The following is a 22,327-nucleotide window of genomic DNA, read 5'->3' as shown; positions in this document are numbered from 1 at the left end:
ACTCATAAGCTAGAATAAACGTAAACCCATGTTTATGTTAAACAAATTATAACTATAATAGTTACTTACCCAGTGCCTCTGTCACTCTCGTTTTAATCAGATTTCTACGCAGTGTACGTAGAAAATTGTGCCGTTTTTTCACTAGCCCCGCCCCTCTCCTCCTCCACGCTCACTGGCAACTACGCTCGATTAAAATTTACGTTCTCCGTATCCTGCGGTTGTGTGTGCGCATGCGTCATAAAGCAGTGGGAAAAGAGGCCTTTATTTTTATAGAAACATTGTATATTAAAGAGCAGCAATGTCCCGAGTTGCCAGTATTTGTATAGTAGGCTATATATACAACATGTATATTTATATACATTATGTGAAGTGTGGTTTTCAGCTCTACTTTCGCTCACCTGTGGTTCATCACCTGACTTCCATCAGCCCCATCAAGCGCAGTATATAAATCCCTGGCTTGCTAGCACACTAACCTAAATCCTGGGAACTGACCTTTTTTTTTACCTCTTGATATTTGCTCCATGTTCATTTGCCTCACTTCTAATGATTCTCTGTCTCAGGATTATTGCTAGCCTGCGATCTTCATCACTCACACCATCAAGCCTGCAAATCTACACTCAGCCTTGCCAGCACTCTCCACCACTCACTTGGCCATGTCAACCTGCCCACCACTCCCCACCATTACTGCGTCACCCCATCCCGTCCAGGTGGCAAGCTCCCGCTGTGAAAAGTGAAGCCGACCCCGAAATGCCTTAAACTTGCATTCTCTCTACTGGCCATCAGGGGTGCAGTATATCGTCCAAGGACACTTCAACCTGCGAATTGGAGGAGATGGGGATTTTGATTTCGTTGTGTATGAACAGCCATGTGTGAATGTTTGATTAAAAACATATTTTCCAGATGTAAAAAAACAAAAAACATAACCCATCTCTGCAAAATGATTTTATTTTGTCCTCTTTTAGAATTTGCATCAGTCAAAAACACACTCAATATACAAGCAGACTGGATTCGATTGCAGCTATATTTCAAAATCAGAAAGAAAGTTTTACTCAATAAATACTGTATTTTCCCCATGTGCTTCAATGTGGTGGGATTTTCTTTTTCTGAGCATATGTACAGTACACCATAAATAACTTTAAAAGATGGAGCACATTTCAGACAAATCCAAACTTGTATAAATATAGGTTCATCTAAGGACTGAGGAGGACATGAAGAAAACAATCCAAGAAAAAACTTGTATCCTGTTGTACAAACATGCCCATGTCACAATAATTAACAGTTGCTTCCATTGGGTTGAATTGCATATGGACTCTCAGTTTTCCCATAGGCATTTGGAAATTATTATCACCGATACCACAATGGGAAACAATACAACATGTCCCGTATCTTCTTGAATTTCTGGTAAAAAAAAAAAAAAAAAAGTAGAAAGAATGCTGAAAAATGAATACTAGGTTCCAACCAACCAAATACTAGATCAAATCTGTCCAACAATCCACTTAGTATCCATGGTTCTCGCTAGAAAATCACATTTATCATGTACCCATGAGACTCATCAATGGAAATCAGAAAAGAAACATCTAGAGAATGGCTTTGCATATTAGTCTGTGAAGTGGCTTTATATTAGGACCAACCTGTGCTCTGCATTGCTGCAACGTGCACCATACCCATCCCTCTTGTTTCTCCTCATCCAAATGCATTGGACAAAACAAGACCTCCTCACAATATCTCCCTCTTTTATAGTGCAAAAGGTTACACACACTGGGACGGATGTTAAAGCACAACTCCAGCTGTTTTCTGCCAGGCCCTGTTTTCCATCTTTTCCCATCATACCGATCGGTTTCAATGAAAGTATTGTTGTTTTTTTCACTCAAGTGTGACTTACTCCGTGTTTTACTTGTCAAACATCCAGCTGTCTCATTAAAGGTGCATGATACGGGATTGGGAGCATTTCTATTGCCTCTCAACGTGGTGAGGGCTAGCAGCTAACGGTGCTGACAATGACAGAAGTGCTGACGGAGCTGACAGCGTTTACCTGATAGGGAACCGGAGGGTGGGCGTCACGTTTCTGCAATGACGCTGTAAGTTGGGGCGGCGCTATCAGCTGCATCCACCGTATGATAGCAGAGCAGTGTGAGCTAGCCAGTGGGGCTCTGATAACAACACACACAGAGGGACAGTGACTTCATTCTCTGCTACTGCCACTGTATCTTTACATAGATAGTAGTTGTTTGATGATATATTAATGCTCTGAATGGCATATATTTCTCAAAAAGCCCTGTAGTGTCTCTAATAGTGTAATAATGAGAATTATGACGGGAACAAAGGAGGAAGTCAGGTGAAGTTTTAAGTGACAACATCCATGTGGGGAGGAGGTCAGGGTGGAAAACATGCTGTTTGACAGTCAGTTTTTAAACGATGACCACGATCATTTCCTATTCTTAACCAAAGACACATAAAGTCAATGGTTATTACGAAAAGCTGCATTGCAGTGGCATTATGCAGCAGAACCACAGGCACTACTGATCTTGTTGTTCACCTTTGAGAATATCCACATAGCACCAATTCAGCGAAATGTATTGATGTGTGATATAAAATATAAAATATAGCTACAATGTCTCTCTATATTGAAGCAACAATTTGAAGAAAGTGATCGGTTTGATGGAAAACAAGCTAACAGGATCCAGAGTAAACATGGCTTGACGCTATAATGGAGCTAACCAGCTCAGGCTGTGTGACCGTAGTCCCTCACTTGTATTCTACGTTGTGTTGGATGAGTGTTAGCTGCCATTGCTGATAATGACAGAGGTGCCTTTATGTCCAGGGGTCTGCTCTGCCGGTATGCGGAGGTGAGGGGTCACATCGTAGTGGGTGGGGCCTGTGCTGACAGAGGTGCAGTAGCCTCGGAGGCTCTCTGGGTCATAGAGGTGCTCCAGAGCGTAGCCTGTCAGGGAGTAGGCTTTATGCTTGTCCAAGTAGGGCCGTGGGTGGGTGTGGGAGGGGTAGAGAGCTGGGGCCGGGGTCGGGGAAGACGAGCACGGACCCGGCCGAACAAACGGATGGTGTAAAGGCAAAGAAAGAGGGGGCAGGTCTGTTTGGAGGTAGTCTTTAGGCTTGTGGAGGTGCTCAGGACCTGGACTGCTAAGCCTGGACAAAGGGGCAGGACTAGGAGCAGGGCTGAGATTCTGACTCAAACCTCGACACACCACGGTCTGTAGCGGCACGGGCCCTTGAGTATACTCAGAACTGAAGCACTGACCGGGGCCCTTGGGCAGCCCATTGGCCGGCCCCAGCGGGGCAGCCGGCAGGCCCTTGCGCAGCTGAAGTCGACTTTCTTCTTCCTTGATCATCTGCTGCGTGACCCGGATCAGCGTCTCGATCTTGCTGGGCTCCTGTGGGCTACAGCGATAGTGGTCAGCTTGGTAGCGGTCTCCCGAGTCACTGGCTGAGCCTCCATCTGGAGAGCTGACCACGCTGTCCTCGTCCCAGTGGCCCCGGCCTTCAGGGGGACACAACGAAAACAGATTCAATACTTTACTGCCATTCCAACCTAGTCCAGAGGAATTTGCTTTGGTGAACTCACACGAAGGAGAAGAACAAGAACTCATATCACACTGGGTTCACACTGGACATGAAGCATATCTTCCATTATAAGATCAAATAAAAATAATAAAATATGATCTCTGGCTCCATTTTAACGTTAGCTACTTCAACTATACTTTTTCCTGTCAACCGCAACTGGTTGCTAGGTGACAGGAGCGGCAAAGGGTGGATGCACAAATTCCTCTGTAGACCTGACCATCTCATTTCGGAGGACAAAGGACGCAGTGTAGACGGTAAAGTCTGCGTCTTCCAAAAAGAGTGCATTCTGTACAGTGAACACGGCCCAGGTATTAGTCCTCACCATTGTAGCTGTGGATGGCGCTGCCGTCATATCCCTCGTGGTTCTCCAAGGAGCTTTTGCTCAGTGGTAGGATGGACCGGGCAGAGCCCCACCACGCGTCCCGTCCAGACGGCGGAGCTCCTAGGTAATACCGCCCCGCCTCGCACCGGCCTCGCTCGCAACTCTGACTTTGACCATGTGCGTGGAGGTGTGTGTAGCCTTCGCCGGTGGTGTGATGGTGCTCTTCAGACAAGCTGTAGCAGAGCGTGCGGGGATCAGGCAACTGCCTGTACACGCAGGAGCTATCCAGGCCTTCACTGTGCTCCAGCAGCTGAGGGGAGGCTGAGTCTGTGAGGGGGCTGCTGCCCCATGGACTGTCCTGGTCAGACTCCGACCGCTCTGCCTGGAAACTAGGATACTGCAGTGAGAAAGGTGGGGAAATACATTATATATATACATGAATGAAACATCAAATGAGGTGGCACACCACAGGCGGCAGCCTACGCTGAAGTGCTTCAAACTTGCATTCTCTTAACTGGCCAAGAGACCTCATAAGATACATTAGCAGCCAGGGTTTAAACAAACCCCCAGGTTAACCAAAGTTATTTGGAAGAGAAATGCTGAGTTAAATTGCATTAAATTATAACCCAGCATCCTTCAAAGTTAACAGATTACTTTCTGGGTCCACTTTTGGTCCTCCGCACATAGTTTCCCTGTGAAATGAGGGATTCGTAGCAACATCTTGGTTGCTCTCTACTGTGGTTGATCAGATTGAGGGTTGCGGACGTCTTTCTTCCCAACAACATGCTCCGGTTCTGGGATCCTGTGGTGTTTTTTAGTCTGTATGAGGCAAATTAACCCATCAGGAGAACCACCTCTCCTGACTCCTTTCAGATGGTCGACCACACAGCCTGCCCTCATTTTGGCTGCTTGTATCTGTTATCTCATTCTTTCACTCATTACCCAAATAAATTGCTTTAGATGATCCGACGGAACTGTTGGCTTGTTTACAACCTGCCTGCTCGAGTTCCTCACTTTGCAACGTCACTTGTCATACCAGATTTCAGCAAAACAAGGTGTCATACCATCCTATATAAGAAGAGTAGTCATCGTGACATCACCCATTGGTTTGGGGACTAGCCTTGGGGTCGACCGTCACCATCTTGGAGTTTTGCCAACCAGTGTAGGAAGTGACCATATTTGGACTGCGGAGGAGCGACGGGTGGAACTCATGTTTACATTTTTTACTGAGATAATAGATAAAGTGAGAAGTAGGGTCATTTTCTCATAGCTTCCCATGCAATCAGGCTTCTTTTTACAACCAGAGGCCCCCTGATGACCAGCAGAGAGAATGTCATTTTTAGGCGGTTCAGCTTTGGCTTCACTTGAGGCATTAGATCCTTACCTGTGTGTACGGCGAGAGTCTAGCTTTGGTTTTGGGCCGGGATACTCTGCTCTTGGGAGTTCTGCTGCTCTCCGTAAGGCTGGCGGTGCTGCTGCTGTAGGGGAACGAGGCCTTGGACGTGGCCTGATCCAGAGAAAGCTGGAGGCCTTTATACTCCGTCTCCCTGAAGACACAAGCATAAATCACACATGGGGCGTTCACTGTACTGTTGTTTACGTTTTTCATTTGCATTTCATAGATTTAATACGGTATATAATCACACAAACGAGAGATCCCAGTCCCCGGGAAAGGCTCTTTATTAAAGAACACAAACAGCCCACGGGTACCTGCGTGTTTGGTTTTTCTCTTGGTGCAAAAACCCATTAACATCTGTTTAGCAATTAGAGTCTCATCGTGGTGCTAAGAGGGACAGCATGTGGGAGAGGCGTGTGTGTGTGTGTGTGTGTGTGTGTGTGTGTGTGTGTGTGCTCAGAGGGGCTGGAATGGCTGTTGGGATGCTTGTTTTACCAGAAGGATTGCAGCAAGGCCTTCAACAAACACTCTACAGAGGGAAAGCCGTCCAATCAAATACACTGGGAGATTAAAGGCTCTGTCTGGCTAAATCAGGCCCACAGGAGAAGCTTGGATGTCTCACCACTGGGAGAATGGGAATTGATTTCTTGCTAACGTGTTACACAGATCTGACCACAGATGCTGAATCAAGTTTGAGAACAGAAAACCTGGACAGGGTTTACTTGAGACAAACAGTGATCCATCATGTACACGTATCTCCCCACACACATCAGTGACTCTTCAGACTCACACATATATGCAAACACACTTTATGGGGTTTGCATCAGCTACATTTGGAGCATAAACTGTATATAAGAAGTGGTGGTAGTCATCGTGACGTCACCCATTGGTTTGTGGTGTGCGGGTCTCGAGTTCAGCATTATGGCCGTCGTCTATTTGACTCTAAATGGACCATAATTTACTAAATGAACATCTTGCTGGATTGAAGAAGACTTGAAACTAGAGATTGTGACCATAAACTCATGTTTACTGAGATAATAAATCAAGTGAGAAGTAGAGTCAGTGGTGTGAGTTTATTTATGCTGATTGGTTAATTGATGTCAGTGTATTTTTGTATGCACTCATGTGAACGCATGTTTATAAATAGGTTGTTGTCCTTTCAGGAGGAGTAGCTGTTACCCTGGCAACTAATCTGGATCAATCCAAATAAACAATACGACGAGTGACGTATTAGTGAGCGCCATCATCATCATCATGTTGATTCCCGGAGCTGAGAGTCTACGACAAGAAGCACTGAAGCTGCAACTTCACCCGAAAAACACTCTTTTCTTCCATTTGTGATTGACAGCAAGTCGTTAGAGACATTAAGACACGCAGGGATTTTTGTAAACAGGTTTTTTCTTCCTTCATTCTCAAAAACAATCCCATCCACACAAGTAATGTTTAAAAACAGTATTAAAGTCCGTACCCTATTGTATGTATTTTTATATGGCAGCCTTTTGTCCAAGACAAATCTCCCTTGGGACAAATAAACAAATCTTAAATCTTGAATACAATAAAGTAGTTTATTATTACCAGCATGTTGACAACATCAAAAGAAATTAATTACACACTCATTCTCCCATCTAGCTCCCCAACACACTATGTTCTCAAACCCTTTATCGTTCCTTTAGATATGAAGAAACAAACATTTTTATTGCAACACAGACGAGACAACTCTTTTAATGAACATCCTTTTTAGAGAAAAAACATGAAATAATCTTAAATAAGATGATCATTAATCATTAATAAAGTATAAATACGTTTTTCAAAATATACTTTTGCATGTTTTTTTTTAGAATCAGGCTCTTTTTTTTCATTTTTAGTCATTCATGACAATATTTACGATTATCCCGATAATGAAAATTCACCACGATCAACTAATTGTGTGTGTTTTGAATCTGCCTGATAAAATGCTATATCGTCCCATCAGCAGTGATTACGACGCTTCTGTTCCTCCATATAGTGTAAGAGAGACTGTATATTTATGTGTAAACATGTAAAAAGTCCTGTAAGCGGGTCAACTGACTTACTATATAAACATAAGAGTGACCGTTAGTTAATACATAAATTCATTTCAGTGAACAAACAGTCTGTGTTTCAGTGGATTGGTGGTAGCATGCAAGTATGTACCAAAGTAATTGACAAGGTGAAATAAAAATACTTAGAAGAAAAGTCAAAAAGTACACCTTTCTTCCTCCTTATTAATGATCTGGCGATTCCCCCTTGAATTTAAAAATAAAGGCAACACGTACAGCTTTGTCCTCTATTTGTGTTGAATCCTCTAAAAAATGAAAGTATTGCGTCCTGGTGTTGTTCTACGTGAGATAGCAGAGTGACGGAGGAAACAGCCACGATTAAACAGACACCTGTGGTGACGTGCTTTTGGTGCAGACGTGCCGTTATTACTAAATCACCGTCAGCCTGCGGCGGCGGTGGCAGGTTTTCAGAGCCGGGACAGGAGGTGCACAGGTTATCAGAGCTGAACACACAATGGGAGTTCACATGCCGGTGAAGTGGCCTTATCAGCGGTGTTATCCGGCTGCATACACTAAAGCTACTGGGCAAACAAACTCCTGACGACACCCCACAGAAGCAGACCTCCTGCCCACATCCCACTGTCTGCCTTCTGTCCCGTGGATTATGAATATGCTGCCTCAGTTCCACCATCACTGGCGTGGCTCGCTCCATACAGTGAGGCTGCACATTTAATATGATATTAATCTCCATCGCCACGATTCAATGAACACAAAACGACGAGAAGACGAGACGTTAATCTGCAATATTCATATTCAAAAGTGCTATATCTTCCTTTTTGTGCAATATAAGTATTCAATATAATTAGATAGGAAAAGGACGATAGGAAAATTTCATGCCATGATTATTCTGACCAAAATAATTTGCGATTTACAAAAATTGTAATTGCATCAGAGAGTACCATCTCTTTTTTTTTTTACCCAAAAACAAATAATTAAACTATTTTAAATAAAGGCATCATAAACCATAAGGTCATAAATAACTTAAAAAATAAGCAACATCTTGGGTCTGTTTTTATTGACACATCCTGTATTTTTTTTAAACTATGACATGACAATATCACGATCATCTCGATCATGAAATTTTGTATTTTTTTTTCATCCAGAGCTGCGATAAAATCTATGGTCCCACCGCTAATAAGGAGGAATGTAGCCCAACATGGAGGGGAAAGCAGTGCTCTGTTCATTTCAGTGTGAATGAAAATCATTAAAATCAATGAATAATAATCGATCATAATAATTATGATCATCATTCCGTTAGTGCAGACCTACCGTACAAAGCAGAGCAAGGAGGGAAATAAGGCTTCGTTCCCCACACAGCAACCTGGAGCCCATAAACGCTCATCAGGTTTACAGCCTATGAATTAAAAGGCCATAAACACAGAGCTGTTATGGGTTTGATGGAGGAGGTGGAGGGAACGCGCGTCAAGCTGGTCTCTGCCTCCGAAGGCAGCCAGCCGCGCTGCCTAACGGCGGCTTTTATGGGCCTTATTCATTCCCCCCGTTCTCTGGTGCATCTGTGAAACATGCACATCGGGGGCGATAAAATAATGGGATAATAGACAAGTAAACGTTAGCCCCTCACTTACTAATAAGAGCGTGGCTCATGCTCCGCCGTGATTACACTTTGATTTTATTGGAAGGAAGTGTAAAGTAGCAGCTTGTAATGAAGATTTTAGTGCCGTTAGCGCGGCATAAAAAGCAATCCCCGTCCGATACGTCTGCCTCTGTTTATCTATCAGCCTCGGATAAACTCTACCAGGTGACCGCCGCCGCCGCCGCAGGTAACGGCCAACACATGAGCACACTTAGCAAACTCGGTAACTCAGGGCTCAGACATGCAGACACACCTGGCACACAAGAGAGCAGACACCGTGATAGGGCAGGAATGTCAGCCGCCCTCAAAGAGCAGCAAAGTTCTGGTTTTCCTTAAAATAGCTCATGATCACATTTCCCCCTCGCTTTCTCACTCACAACCACTAAGACTGGAAAAGCATTCTCCTGCAAAACAAGGCTTCAACAAACACTTGTCATATTTCCAATTAACCTCCAGTTAATTGCTTCGCAGCAACTGTTTGCGTAAATCTCCAGTACCAACATTCATTATCTCATCAAAGCGGAGGATGACAGTGGAGCGGTGATGTGATCACACCAAACCCGTCTGACTGACGGTGGTCAGGTGTCCTCCCATCCATATAAACCACGACCGCCGCCACTCATCTGCATCTATAAGTTACACAGAGACTCAACCTATAGTGAGGTTGTGTTCTTTACTTTTACGTGTGGGTCTTAAAGCAACTTTACGTCTGTTAGGTCAACAGTGTAGCGTCTTCCATCCAGCCAACAGTTCATTATTTGAAGTATGAGGTCACACCCTGGACGCTGACATGTTTTCCATCTTATGGATGTCCATGTTGACGTGCTGCCTTCACTGTACGGCCAAAGAACACGACGTTTGATTCTATGTTTTTTCATTGACACCAAATCCTATTAAAAGACCAAAACCAAACTGTTTGTTGGTCCGACTGTGTGACGCTCAAACCTGCTGAAGACTAAATCTTTAAAAAGGACTAATACCACTATAGATTGTAGCTGATTTAAATTAGCAAATAAATAATAATAAAAAAATAAATAAAAAAAATAAAAAAAATATTTGTTATTTTTACAGATATTAACTTTTTAACATAAATAATGAAATGTCTGTATTTATTTAAAGGTTTGCCAAACAATTACATCTAATTAAGCAGAATTTAGGATGACATTATTATTGTTTTTTAATAGCATTTTATTGTATTTGAACAATTATTAAATGTGAGGTCATATTTTACTCATGTTTTTCTGTTCATTATAATAATGTATTTAAAAGAAATCAGTAGTCATTCAAGTGTTTTTACTTAATTTAAGCATGTTGATAAGAAGTCTTTCTGTTTTTACGGTGACAGTTTTTGTAAAAACACTTCACTCAGTAAATGACTGTCGGAAGACAATTAAAAAATATATTATTTTACATAAAAATGGAATATTATTGTCCTGATTTCGTTCTGTAAAGTCGCGTGGGCTCATGGGAATTGTTGTCTTCACCACCACTATGCTAGCACTACTGCTGCTACAGTATCAAGCCTGTGGCTCAACATAGAATGTGATGCTACTGCTCTCTAATAGAAAATGACATAAACACATGTTGAACTGGGTCGTTCGTAGTTATGTTGAACAGAGTATTTGTCTCCTACTACTGTCAGGATACAGTGACACTTTGAGCTAATATTAGTATCATCGCTTTTATAACGTTTGACTCACGTGAGGACGTAGTTGACGCTGACGATGCAGTGAGGTCGGGAGGAGCGGCTGTTGTGTACGATGGTTGCATAACTCTGAACCCAGACCCAGCCTCCAGGCTTGGCCAGGAACCGGTAGTACTTAGTGGTGACCTGGCCTTTCACCAGCACTACGAGACCAACAGGGGGGGAGATTAAACATCTGTGTTAATTGTAGGTCTGAACAACCAAAGAGACACAAATAACTATATTATTTATCAAAAAGACTTGTCATGATGTGTTATTTCCCCCGTTCATCACAAGCGCGGTGTACTGTGTCTGTTCTGTAACAGTGTGTGTGGAGAGATTATGTAGTAAGGTACAACAAACCTAACTCACACAAGTGATGAGCACATCGTAGGTGGAAGGAGTCGCAGCTGTGGACGTGATGGTAGAGAGTCTTCTCAATCAGATCCTGAGGCTCGTAGCCAGTCAGCTCTGCAACCCTGAGCAACACACACACACATTCACAGGGCTCGTTAGGCCGTCTAATCACACACACACACACACACACACACACGGTCGCCCCTCAGAGAACAGGGAGAACGTACCGCGAGTCCAGGAAGATGAGCTTCATGTCCAGGCTGGCTCTGAACATGAACATGTTGCTGTGCAGTTTGATCTCGGTGACGGCGCTCGGCGGCAGCGAGTGTCCGACGGCCACCAGCCCCACGTTCTGATAGCAGCCGTCGAATGGAGACATGTCCAGGCTGTACTGGCGGATCTTCAGGTAGCCACTACAGTGGATCACCTTGATACAGAGAGTAGAAACAGTTAAGTCCCGTTCAGTGTCACGGGTTCACCTCTCCAGTCAAACCTGCGATCGATCCTTTTTGTGCAAACGTCTAGAAAACAAGACTTTGTCGGGTTCTGCTTGGAATCTCTGAGTAAAAACGTCTCCCTATGAAGAGCTGGTACAAAGCCACAGCACGACTGAAAAAAGATATACTGTAATGTAAAAGTCATTTTCTTTAAGTGTTTTATTCAATTAAGGCCTATTGAATCTTAGCCTAGCGCCCTCTGTTGACCAGCTGCCACTGGTTAACACCATAAGGACAAAAAACGCCACGTTTATAGATGAAACGACAGCAGTGGTTGTTGCCTGGTTTGTGCTGCCGATGACTCGGTGCCGACTCCTCACTCATAACTGGCCCCCGAAGCATCGCCAACCTCCATCTGCTGCTCCGATAAAACATCACACACTACAGCAGGGGTCGTTGCAGACACACCTGGACAGAGACCAGAACATGGTCTGACTCATCTCTGTCAATATATAGAGGACCATGTAGAGGACTATGTAGAGGACTATGTAGAGGACTATGTAGAGGACTAAGTAGAGGACTAAGTAGAGGACTATATAGAGGACCATGTAGAGGACTATGTAGAGGACTATATAGAGGACTATGTAGGACTATATAGAGGACTATGTAGAGGACTATATAGAGGACTATGTAGAGGACTATATAGAGGACTATGTAGAGGACTAAATAGAGGACTATATAGAGGACTATGTAGAGGACTATGTAGAGGACTATATAGAGGACTATGTAGAGGACTATGTAGAGGACTATATAGAGGACTATGTAGAGGACTATATAGAGGACTATGTAGAGGACTATATAGAGGACTATGTAGAGGACTAAATAGAGGACTATATAGAGGACTATGTAGAGGACTATGTAGAGGACTATATAGAGGACTATATAGAGGACTATGTAGAGGACTATATAGAGGACTAAATAGAGGACTATATAGAGGACTATGTAGAGGACTATATAGAGGACTATATAGAGGACTATGTAGAGGACTATGTAGAGGACTAAGTAGAGGACTAAGTAGAGGACTATATAGAGGACCATGTAGAGGACTATGTAGAGGACTATATAGAGGACTATGTAGGACTATATAGAGGACTATGTAGAGGACTATATAGAGGACTATGTAGAGGACTATATAGAGGACTATGTAGAGGACTAAATAGAGGACTATATAGAGGACTATGTAGAGGACTATGTAGAGGACTATATAGAGGACTATGTAGAGGACTATATAGAGGACTAAATAGAGGACTATATAGAGGACTATGTAGAGGACTATATAGAGGACTAAATAGAGGACTATATAGAGGACTATGTAGAGGACTATATAGAGGACTAAATAGAGGACTATGTAGAGGACTATATAGAGGACTAAATAGAGGACTATATAGAGGCCTGCATATGGATCTCATCTGTAAAATGAAAAACACTTTGGGTCTCGGGTCATGTTCTCTGCTCCGTTAAGTCCATATATATTGTATAATAATTCATATATAATAAGTACACCACGGAGAACTAGATATTCCACCATAGAGTGATTTGGGACACAGCCTCTGTTACCTTGTAGCCTCCACAGGTTAGACCAGCGTTTCTTTTAGCCAGGACACATTTCATCCTCAGAAAGAAGGAGCGTTCCATCTCATACTCTGCAGAGATGTTAGGAAAACGTGCATTATAAAACATCATTCATACCGCATGTTGAGTGCATGTCATATACAGCACAGCGTGGCTGGGTCGTCCATTACCGTGAACGCAGTGTGAATGGTAAGGCTGGTGTGCTGTCAGCACGGCGGTCATTTCATCATGGTCTGCCGGGTGGATGTATTCATAGATGCTGTTCCCCGTCAGCTCTACCTGTTAAAACGAGCATTCATCTCAGAGCTGTGACACGTATGCTGGAGCCGATGGCGTCGCCAAAGTGAGTTTCGTCAAACCAACCTGCGACAGGCCCAAGTGGACCGACGCCGTCTCCGAGATGTACATTATTTTCCCGTCCGGAGCGACCACAAAAATGAATCCATCTAACGTCTGAAAGAAGGAGCGACGAACATCCGTTAGTATATTACATCACATCAAGAAAAGGCGATAAAATCAATGTCACCCTGATTCCATTTCCATGGATATAGATGTAGTATATATAGTGTAGTATTATTATCACCGCATGCCATCGAATGAGATAACTGTCACAGCAGACTCATTGCCGCAAAAACATGCCAAAATATTGATGTGAAGAAAGACATGAAAGAAGTGCCATGTCACTGTAAAGGAACAGCTGCATTGAACTCTCAGTTTCCAGATGATCTAGCTCAAAGTGATGCAGCCTGATACGACGGCCGTTTAATCAGATTCAACTTCATGCTAATTTCTGGAAGCTGTAGTGAAGTATGTTCATTTGTTAGTAAAAACTGAACGGTATTCTTCATGAAGGGAGGGTTTGTTTCTGGCTGTCTCCAGGCCATGGCGACGCGTCACGGCAGGTGTCATTCTAACGTTAATTCTGGTACCATTCTACTTTGTGTGTCACAGCTGTTCTGGGGGGGGGGGGGGGGGGGGGGCAACATTGCACATTAGAGGACCTAAATGGAATGGGGCCATGGTGAATGCTATTAATTATACCTGATTACTCCTGATTAGACTGCATTCAGTGTCGCTAGGCGGGAATGGCGGATGAGACTATTACCAGCATCTGTGATGATCAATCACATGAACGCAGGAAGGATAATAACAGTGGATTCTTACTTTATGAGCTAAAAAACGAAAGGCTCTTCATGTGTTTGTAGTGGGAAGTTGATTTAGCTAAAAAAATAAAAAAATCTATGTAGTCCTGTAGCTCTATAGTCCTGTAGCCTTGTAGCTCTATAGACCTGTAGTCCTGTAGCTCTACAGTCCTGTAGTCCTGTAGCTCTATAGTCCTGTAGTCCTGTAGCTCTATAGACCTGTAGCCCTACAGTCCTGTAGCTCTATAGTCCTGTAGCTCTACAGTCCTGTAGCTCTATAGTCCTGTAGTCCTGTAGCTCTATAGACCTGTAGTCCTGTAGCTCTATAGACCTGTAGTCCTGTAGCTCTACAGTCCTGTAGTCCTGTAGCTCTATAGTCCTGTAGTCCTGTAGCTCTATAGACCTGTAGCCCTACAGTCCTGTAGCTCTATAGTCCTGTAGCTCTACAGTCCTGTAGCTCTATAGTCCTGTAGTCCTGTAGCTCTACAGTCCTGTAGTCCTGTAGCTCTATAGTCCTGTAGTCCTGTAGCTCTATAGACCTGTAGCTCTATAGTCCTGTAGCTCTATAGCCCTGTAGCCTTGTAGCTCTATAGTCCTGTGGCCCTGTACAGCTGTAGACCTGTAGCCCTACAGTCCTGTAGCTCTATAGTCCTGTAGCTCTACAGTCCTGTAGCCCTACAGTCCTGTAGCTCTATAGTCCTGTAGCTCTACAGTCCTGTAGCTCTATAGTCCTGTAGTCCTGTAGTCCTGTAGCCCTGTAGCCCTGTAGCCTTGTAGCTCTATAGTCCTGTGGCCCTGTAGCTCTATAGTCCTGTGGCCCTGTACAGCTGTAGACCTGTAGCCCTGCTCCATTGTATTGCTGCTGATGTGAGAGGGGCTGCAGGACTGTCTGAGGCTCTGTGCGTGACCAGGAATGTGTTCAGCTCATTTCACTCTTAAAGCAGTGAATGAAGGCACCAGGAGGCGGACGCCACCACACCACACACGGTTTACCTATAATAATAATAATAACACAAATATCAATGTCCTCTTGGGGAGAATTTTACAAAGAGCTTTACACATTTTCAAACTCTTAATTCTAATAACTGTAAGGGCCTTTTAAGTGGTAGGACGCACCTGTAAGAGATGGGAGCCCAGTTCCTGGTTGACTCCATCCAAAGATGTGCTGCGGCTCACATGACCCCAGGACTCCCCCAGACCTGGAGAACAAATCACACACACGCAGGGGAAACATGAAAATACCAGAAGGAATATTTTAGAATATAAGCAGAGGGGAAACACCACATCTAAAGACCCTGGAAAGAGAAAGTGTTTAGGCTGAATATCATAAGTACATTTATAATGAAGTGAACAAACATCATTTTACTGTGGAGGCTATTTTATTATCATTCAGTGCAACACAGTTCTGCTTTCAATTTTAAGACACACATTTAACTGCATCGTATGATCAGAAAAAAAGAACTATTGTGATAATAATATAGAGATTAACACAGGTCTTTACTTATACTTATATTTTTATACCTGTGTCCAGTATGTCCAACCTTTATCTGCCCATCTATGCCCTCGTCCTTGTCCTTAGCTGCTATTTCTATTTCTGTCTAAACACATTGAGAGCAGTGCAAATAATAGTAAAATAATAATAATAATAACAATAATAATAATAGTAATAATAATAATAATAATAATAACAACACGGTGTTCAATTCACATGCATGCATATGCAGGCTAATTGGTTTACAATTAGGACTGCAAAGGCTCGTTAAACCGCCGGCCAAGTTAACATATGTTAACATGTCTAACTCCAAAAACACAGCAAACAATAAAATAGAAATCCAAATACATATATATATATATTTTTTTATCGATATAATACTGCAAATGCTGCAGCGTGAAACGATACAGAGGAAAGGTCGAACTAAGACGTCAGATGGCCTGACCCAGCAAACAGGGTCCGCGCAGCAGCGACGCCATTCAAATGCAAATCCCCGTGTGTGGAACAAACAGGGGGCGTGCGAGGATCACAGCGGCCCGCCGCCTCCCGCCTCCCGCCTCACACGGAGCCGACACGCACTTCACGTTGGCATTCAATCCCAGAATCCACCAAACAGCCACAGAGGCGAAGAAAGGGATCAATAAATAAATACATAAAAGCCACGAAACACCTCATTTAACAACGATTCCTGCGTTACAATAGTGATTTCATTATTTTGGACTCTCAGAGGCGACTATTGGTCCTCACAGAAGCCATCCATTATTCATATAATAATAATAACAACAACAACAATCCTAGTAATAATAATACTAATAATTGTAATAATAATAATAATAGTAATAATAATAATAATAATAATAATAATAATAATAATAACAATAATGGTAATCATAATAATAGTAGTAGAAATAATAATAATAATAATAATAATAATAACGATAACAATAATGGCAATCATAATAATAGTAGTAGTAATAATAATAATAATAATAATAACAACAATCCGAGTAATAATAATACTAACAATTATAATCATAATAATAGTAGTAATAATAATAATAATAACAATAATGGTAATCATAATAATAGTAGTAATAATAATAATTATAACAATAATGATAATCATAATTAAAATAATAATAGTGGCAACAGTAGTAATAATAATATTATTTTTTATTATTTTTGTTGGAATGAGAAATAAAAACAGGTCAATCAATTTCACCATCAGTAAAAAAGAAACTGATAATAATAATAATAATAATAATAATAATAATAATAATAATAATAATAATAATAATTGTAGCAAACGTTTTAGGGTAGTAAAGTAAAAGACTTTAAGAGGAAGCTGCAAGGAACAGAAAGAAGCACAGACAGTCACAGGGTGACGGAAATGTGCACGCATGGAACATGTGGAGCACGCGCTCCACAGTAGCACGGTGTTTGTAAAGGAGTCGCGAGGACGCGATTTACAAGCACGTGGGAGATATTCTGTCCACAGGCTAATTACTGCAGAGGCTCACCGGGCTTCAGGGGCCCGGGTCCTGGTTTGAGCATCGAATGAGAACAGGTTCTGGTGCGGACTGCTCCAGGGAACCAGCGGCTCACCTGCTCATACAGGAAGTAGGGCTTTTATTGTGAAGTTTGTTTGAAGTTAATGGAAGAAGCCTCACGAGAGCAGCCGACCACGTATTATTTTATTTTCATCCAACGTATTGATTCATCATATACACGTCTTATTATTATTATTATTATTATTATTATTATTATTATTATTATTATTATTATCCAGTATTAGAGCAGTAGACTAACGTCTCGCGCATTATGGTTATTGTGGACGCGAGCTGCTATTCTGAAGAATTAATATTAAATTTCACAATAAGAAGAAAAAAGAGAAAAGTCTGAATAAATTACATTTTCTGGAATTGCTTTTATTTATTTATTTATAATAAATAGGCCTAAAATCTAAAAAAACACATCTAAATCACAAGAAAAGACAAATAAATAAATATAAATACATATATTACTAAACCGATCACAGCTTGAGAGCCTAAACTAAACTCAAACATCGCTGTGTAACACAGTATAACACAGAATTAAACAGCCATAGTAATAATAATAATAATGATAAAAAGTATTACTATTATTATTATAATTATTATCAAATATTTTCGGGGTGCTCCATGCTGAGAGCACGTGTGCAGTTCATTAGTGGGACAAGAAACAACCAACTCACTCAGTTAGAACTGCAGTCACATGAATAACACAAGAGCATTTTTATTCTATGAATGGTCCATCCGCTGAGGAACCTGCAGCTGGGACTAACAACAGCCCAGTTATCCAGTTATCATGCTCCCCATCGTTTTCCTTTCATTTTCATGAAGACTTTGTGTTTTTGATGGTTGATGGTCACAGGAAACTGATTTTCTGCTCCCGCTCTGAATAAACCTGTTTTAGGACTCAACATGTTTGTGGTGTGGGGTGTCACGTAATTTAACCCAGGATGGACAACATGGCTGAGGTCAAAGGTCACCCAAGTGACCACTCTGAGCATCACAAATCACAGACACACACACACACACACACACACACACACACACACACACACACACACACACACACACACACACACACACACAGCCGTTGGTAAACTCCATACGAAGAGCACGTTTAGCGATTCTTCTCCCCACTCGAACCACTCCAGCCCCCTCAGATGGGGCTTTTCCACACCTAAATCATCACATGTGGCCCCCGGGTGGAGTGTGTGTGGGGGCTCCGGAGCCTTTCAAACAAGCAGAGGGGATTTAACACGAGGACAGGGGAGTAAAAGCCTCCGCACGGGCAACACTGTCCCGGCTATTACTCAGACATGTCTGACAGCCGATGTCTGACACCCTCCAGTCATGCAAGCAATGCAGAATGGACCAAGAACCGTGCCACATGTATTTATTTATTTATGCTCCACACATTCGTGCTCTTATATTATGTTATATTCAATATAGCTTGGAGGGAACAGGAGGCAAAAAGAGGAGACCATCAGTGTCCTGACTGACACAGCTTTCACTCAAACTGATCCTGATTGGACCACAAACCCTCCCAGCTAATGTACTTTTTTTAAAACTCCTGTGGTTCAATCGCAGTGAGTATTTGATAAATATGATTTCATTGTTTGAGTTATGGAAAAGAGCGAGGACTAGACAGGTGAAAACTTCTTCCTACTCCTTTTCAGAAAAGTCATTGTCATTACATGTTGCTTATCATGTCATGTATTTTTTTTTAAGAAACTAAACTAAAATGTCATTCACTCTATACTCTTATAATATATTATGCTTCATCCCTCTGCATTGGTAACCAGCGTATTATTAGAATTATAATAAGTGATCAGCCCTCAGGCTGCAGGCTGAGTGTAACACACAGATCCTGTAGTTTGGCTGCACCGCTACAAGGAGCTCCATATGTTGGGGGATCACACGGACTAATATCCGCGGCTCTGCAGCAGTCACGCAGGAAGGAGCCTCATCACAGCTACTCTGCTGGCAGGGGCCTCCAGGGGCCCCGCACACAGAGTGGACCGAGGGACACATGGGACTTCTGCTGCCGAGTCTATGCGCTCGTTTGCTTCCTTACAGGGAGGATAAACTGCGGAGAATATGTTGTATTATGAGACAGATGCGATTGGAACTCCGGGGAGAGATATTTTAAGGTAGCCCGCGCGATCAGGACGGATGGAAATAAGTAATTAAACCGAAACTGCGCGCACGTCTCTATTTCCTGTCTTTTTATCCGCACATTTTCTCTGAGGTAAGGCTCCAACACAAGAACGAAATATATATCTAAAAAAATAATCATAGAGAGAATTTGTCTATGGAACAACTTATTTTTCTTTTCAGTGAAATATCTGAAGCGAGATATAATTCCTGTAAAATTTAAATAAACTGTAAAAAATAAAGATATATAATTATTATTTAAAATGAATTATATAACATCATGAAAACACTAAATAAAATCATGCAGAATAAATGTATCTATTTTTTCCCTCGGTGCTATAAATATATATAATATGTATTATTACTATACTCATCATTTAATAAATATATTTGGCGTATATAATGACATAATAATTCATAATTAGATATAAAATAAAATACTGCTGTAATTATCATTTAGTCAGTTTTGATAATTGTATTTTAATGTGGAGTAATTGTTGTTTTTTCCCTCTACTTTTGTCTGATTCCTTCGGCGCTGTTTAGGCTCTCTTACCTTCAGGGAAGACTATTCTCATCTTCAGGTAGCTGGTCGTCAGCCGGATGATCGAGGCTTTATCCAGCTGGGACGTGATAGCCGACGGAAGCGGCAGCAGTTTGGCCAGTTCATAAAATTCACTATTTTCCTTTTCCCGTCGAGTCCGGGCCGCGTTTTTAGACTTCTCCTTCATGTTGCGTCTCAGTCAGTGTCCGGCTGTCTCATCGCATTGACCTGAAGCTGAGTCCACACATCCGACCGGCTCGGCCTAAAATCCACAGCTGCCGGCCCGTCAACGCGCTCCCATATCTCCAAGCGGGTCCGGGGGGGTCGGCGACGAGCGGGACGCGGCTAATTCCTGGATTGCAGCGACGATGTCTGTTCAGCCCCCGCTGGAGGACTCACCGCGCATCCATCACACCTGGTGTCCCGCTGAGGGCTCTGCGGGGATCAAAACACGTGCTAACTTTTTATTTACCACGTCAAAAAACGACACACTTGAATCGCTGCGTACGGATAGATGAGGACTCTTGTACAGATGTAGTGTCCGTACTTGTTTAAGTTCACGGAGTCGTTGGCTTACCTCCTCGCACTGCGCTGAACTGACGTCTGTCGCTCTTCAAAGTGTCCTCAATATCCCAAAAAAGTCCACCATTCGCAGATCTTCCATCCTATTAGATCCTCAGCACCTCCAGGGCGCCCTCAACGCTGCGGGCTCCGAGACCCGCCCACTACGGACAACTCTGCTCCCATTGGACGACAGGACACGCTGTTCGCGCGTCTATTGGCTCCTCCTTATGATGACGCGCGGTTCCAGGAGCAGGGATTGGCTGGTGAGGAAGGACTCTCTTCTGGGAGCAAACTGGAGCTCTCCTTGAATAAATTTCACTTTAAACGAATTATAGGCTGTAAACACAAATATATATTCAGTGAAGATTGCTTTGAAGCAGTTTAACAATGGCGGGGATTCCCCTCTTACTCGACATACATTGTTTAGAATTACTTCATTTAGTAGGCTATTTAAAGTTTCATAATTTGTAAAATTGTTATCGCCGTGAATCACATCCAACAAAAAAAGTATATTTGGTTTTCACTTGTTTTTATTTATTGTATGATATAAAAACATTTTAGGCTACTTGCACGGGAGAAGTTAGTCCTGGTGTATAACGCGGAGGTGTTTGCTGTCAGGCCTACATTATCCTGCGGAGGCAGAGGCCTCTTCAACCTGCACAGGGAACAGATCCCTCCTGCTGAGCAGAGCTCATGTGGCATTTACGACACTACTTATGGACTCTGTGTATTAAATATGTCTCTTGGATATGAGTGCGCGTGACATAAGGTCACGTGGCGAATGATGATCTCGATTCCAAATGTGTCCCCTCACATGATCGCTTCACCTGGGGAGAACAGAACCAATCAGGAAGCATCTGTCTGTCCCGGGACCCTCCCAGCAAATACAAATACATAAAACAATAATAATTAAAAAAAAAAGTGTTGGACAGAAGTGCAATAAATGTCACAGAATAGAAATGTGGGAATTATGAATTATGGTCTCTTCATGATTCACCTTAGAGGTGCGAGCTTCCATTCTGGGCTGCCGTCCTTTAAAGGACAGGATGATGATAAAGATGATGATGATGATGGTGGTGGATACTCTCTCTCTCTGGTCGAGTCACACCGGTGGTAATGGGACCCAGCCTGCGGAGAGAAACCGATCCGGGGAACTGGAGGCGCGCGGACCGCTCGCTGATTCGTTCCGCTAATTAGACTGCTACCGCGGGACGGAGGCCGGTACACACGGACCCGCCGGAGCCTCGTTCCGGTCCGAACCGGGATGGAGAAGTCACGCTGCGGGGCTTCACCGTTGAATTTAAATACGCAATAACATCAACAGAACCGCTGATTTTCCACAACAGGTAACGTGACTGAAATGATAACTAGGAATGGGACGATATACATTTAATACTTCGATAATGAATTGTCATTATCGGGATAATCGTGAATATGGTCACGTGTGAGTTCAAAAAAGATGTCTAGCTCACAATCATGGTAGAAAAGTGAAAAATAGTCTGGTGTAAAAAAAACAAACTAAACAAACATACATTTAAAAAGTGTATTTATTATAGATTTATGCTTTATCTATCTGTCTTTTATTTGAGTATTTTGATAGTTTTTCACTAAAAGGCACATTCATTAAAAAAAAAAGTGGTGTTATCTGTGACACAATACAAAATATTATTATATATTAGCCTATAACAAACTTTCTAACAAAAGTGAATCACATGTATTTTGGCAGGCTATGACATTTACATATTGTCCCATGCCTAATAATTATTGTTATACATTATTACACCACTTTTATTGTTTCAGGGTCT

The 22,327-nt window shown here is 42.4% G+C and overlaps 1 protein-coding gene across 2 annotated transcripts; it reads right to left on the bottom strand.

Moving 5' to 3' along the window:
- Nucleotides 1-1,916: 1,916 nt before the first annotated feature.
- sim1a (SIM bHLH transcription factor 1a) lies at nt 1,917-20,663 on the bottom strand. 2 transcript variants are annotated; one of them, XM_084026249.1, is made up of 12 exons: nt 20,536-20,663; nt 19,971-20,393; nt 15,338-15,420; nt 13,443-13,532; nt 13,250-13,358; nt 13,065-13,150; nt 11,238-11,437; nt 11,017-11,132; nt 10,670-10,817; nt 5,286-5,448; nt 3,902-4,298; nt 1,917-3,496 (listed from the first exon to the last, which is right to left on the bottom strand). In XM_084026249.1, exons 2-12 carry the CDS (start codon nt 20,143-20,145, stop codon nt 2,778-2,780), a joined length of 2,286 nt encoding a protein of 761 aa, XP_083882375.1. In that variant the 5' UTR covers nt 20,146-20,393; nt 20,536-20,663; the 3' UTR covers nt 1,917-2,777. The 2 variants fall into 2 exon arrangements, with proteins under 2 accessions (XP_083882375.1, XP_083882376.1); XM_084026250.1 differs by having other exon boundaries at nt 11,026-11,132.
- Between the last annotated feature and the right edge of the window lie 1,664 nt (nt 20,664-22,327).

The sequence above is a fragment of the Eutrigla gurnardus genome (genome assembly GCF_963514095.1).
Source record: "Eutrigla gurnardus genome assembly, chromosome: 14".
NCBI classification, from domain to species: Eukaryota; Metazoa; Chordata; class Actinopteri; order Perciformes; family Triglidae; genus Eutrigla; species Eutrigla gurnardus.
This window is presented reverse-complemented; position numbering and strand designations above follow the sequence as displayed.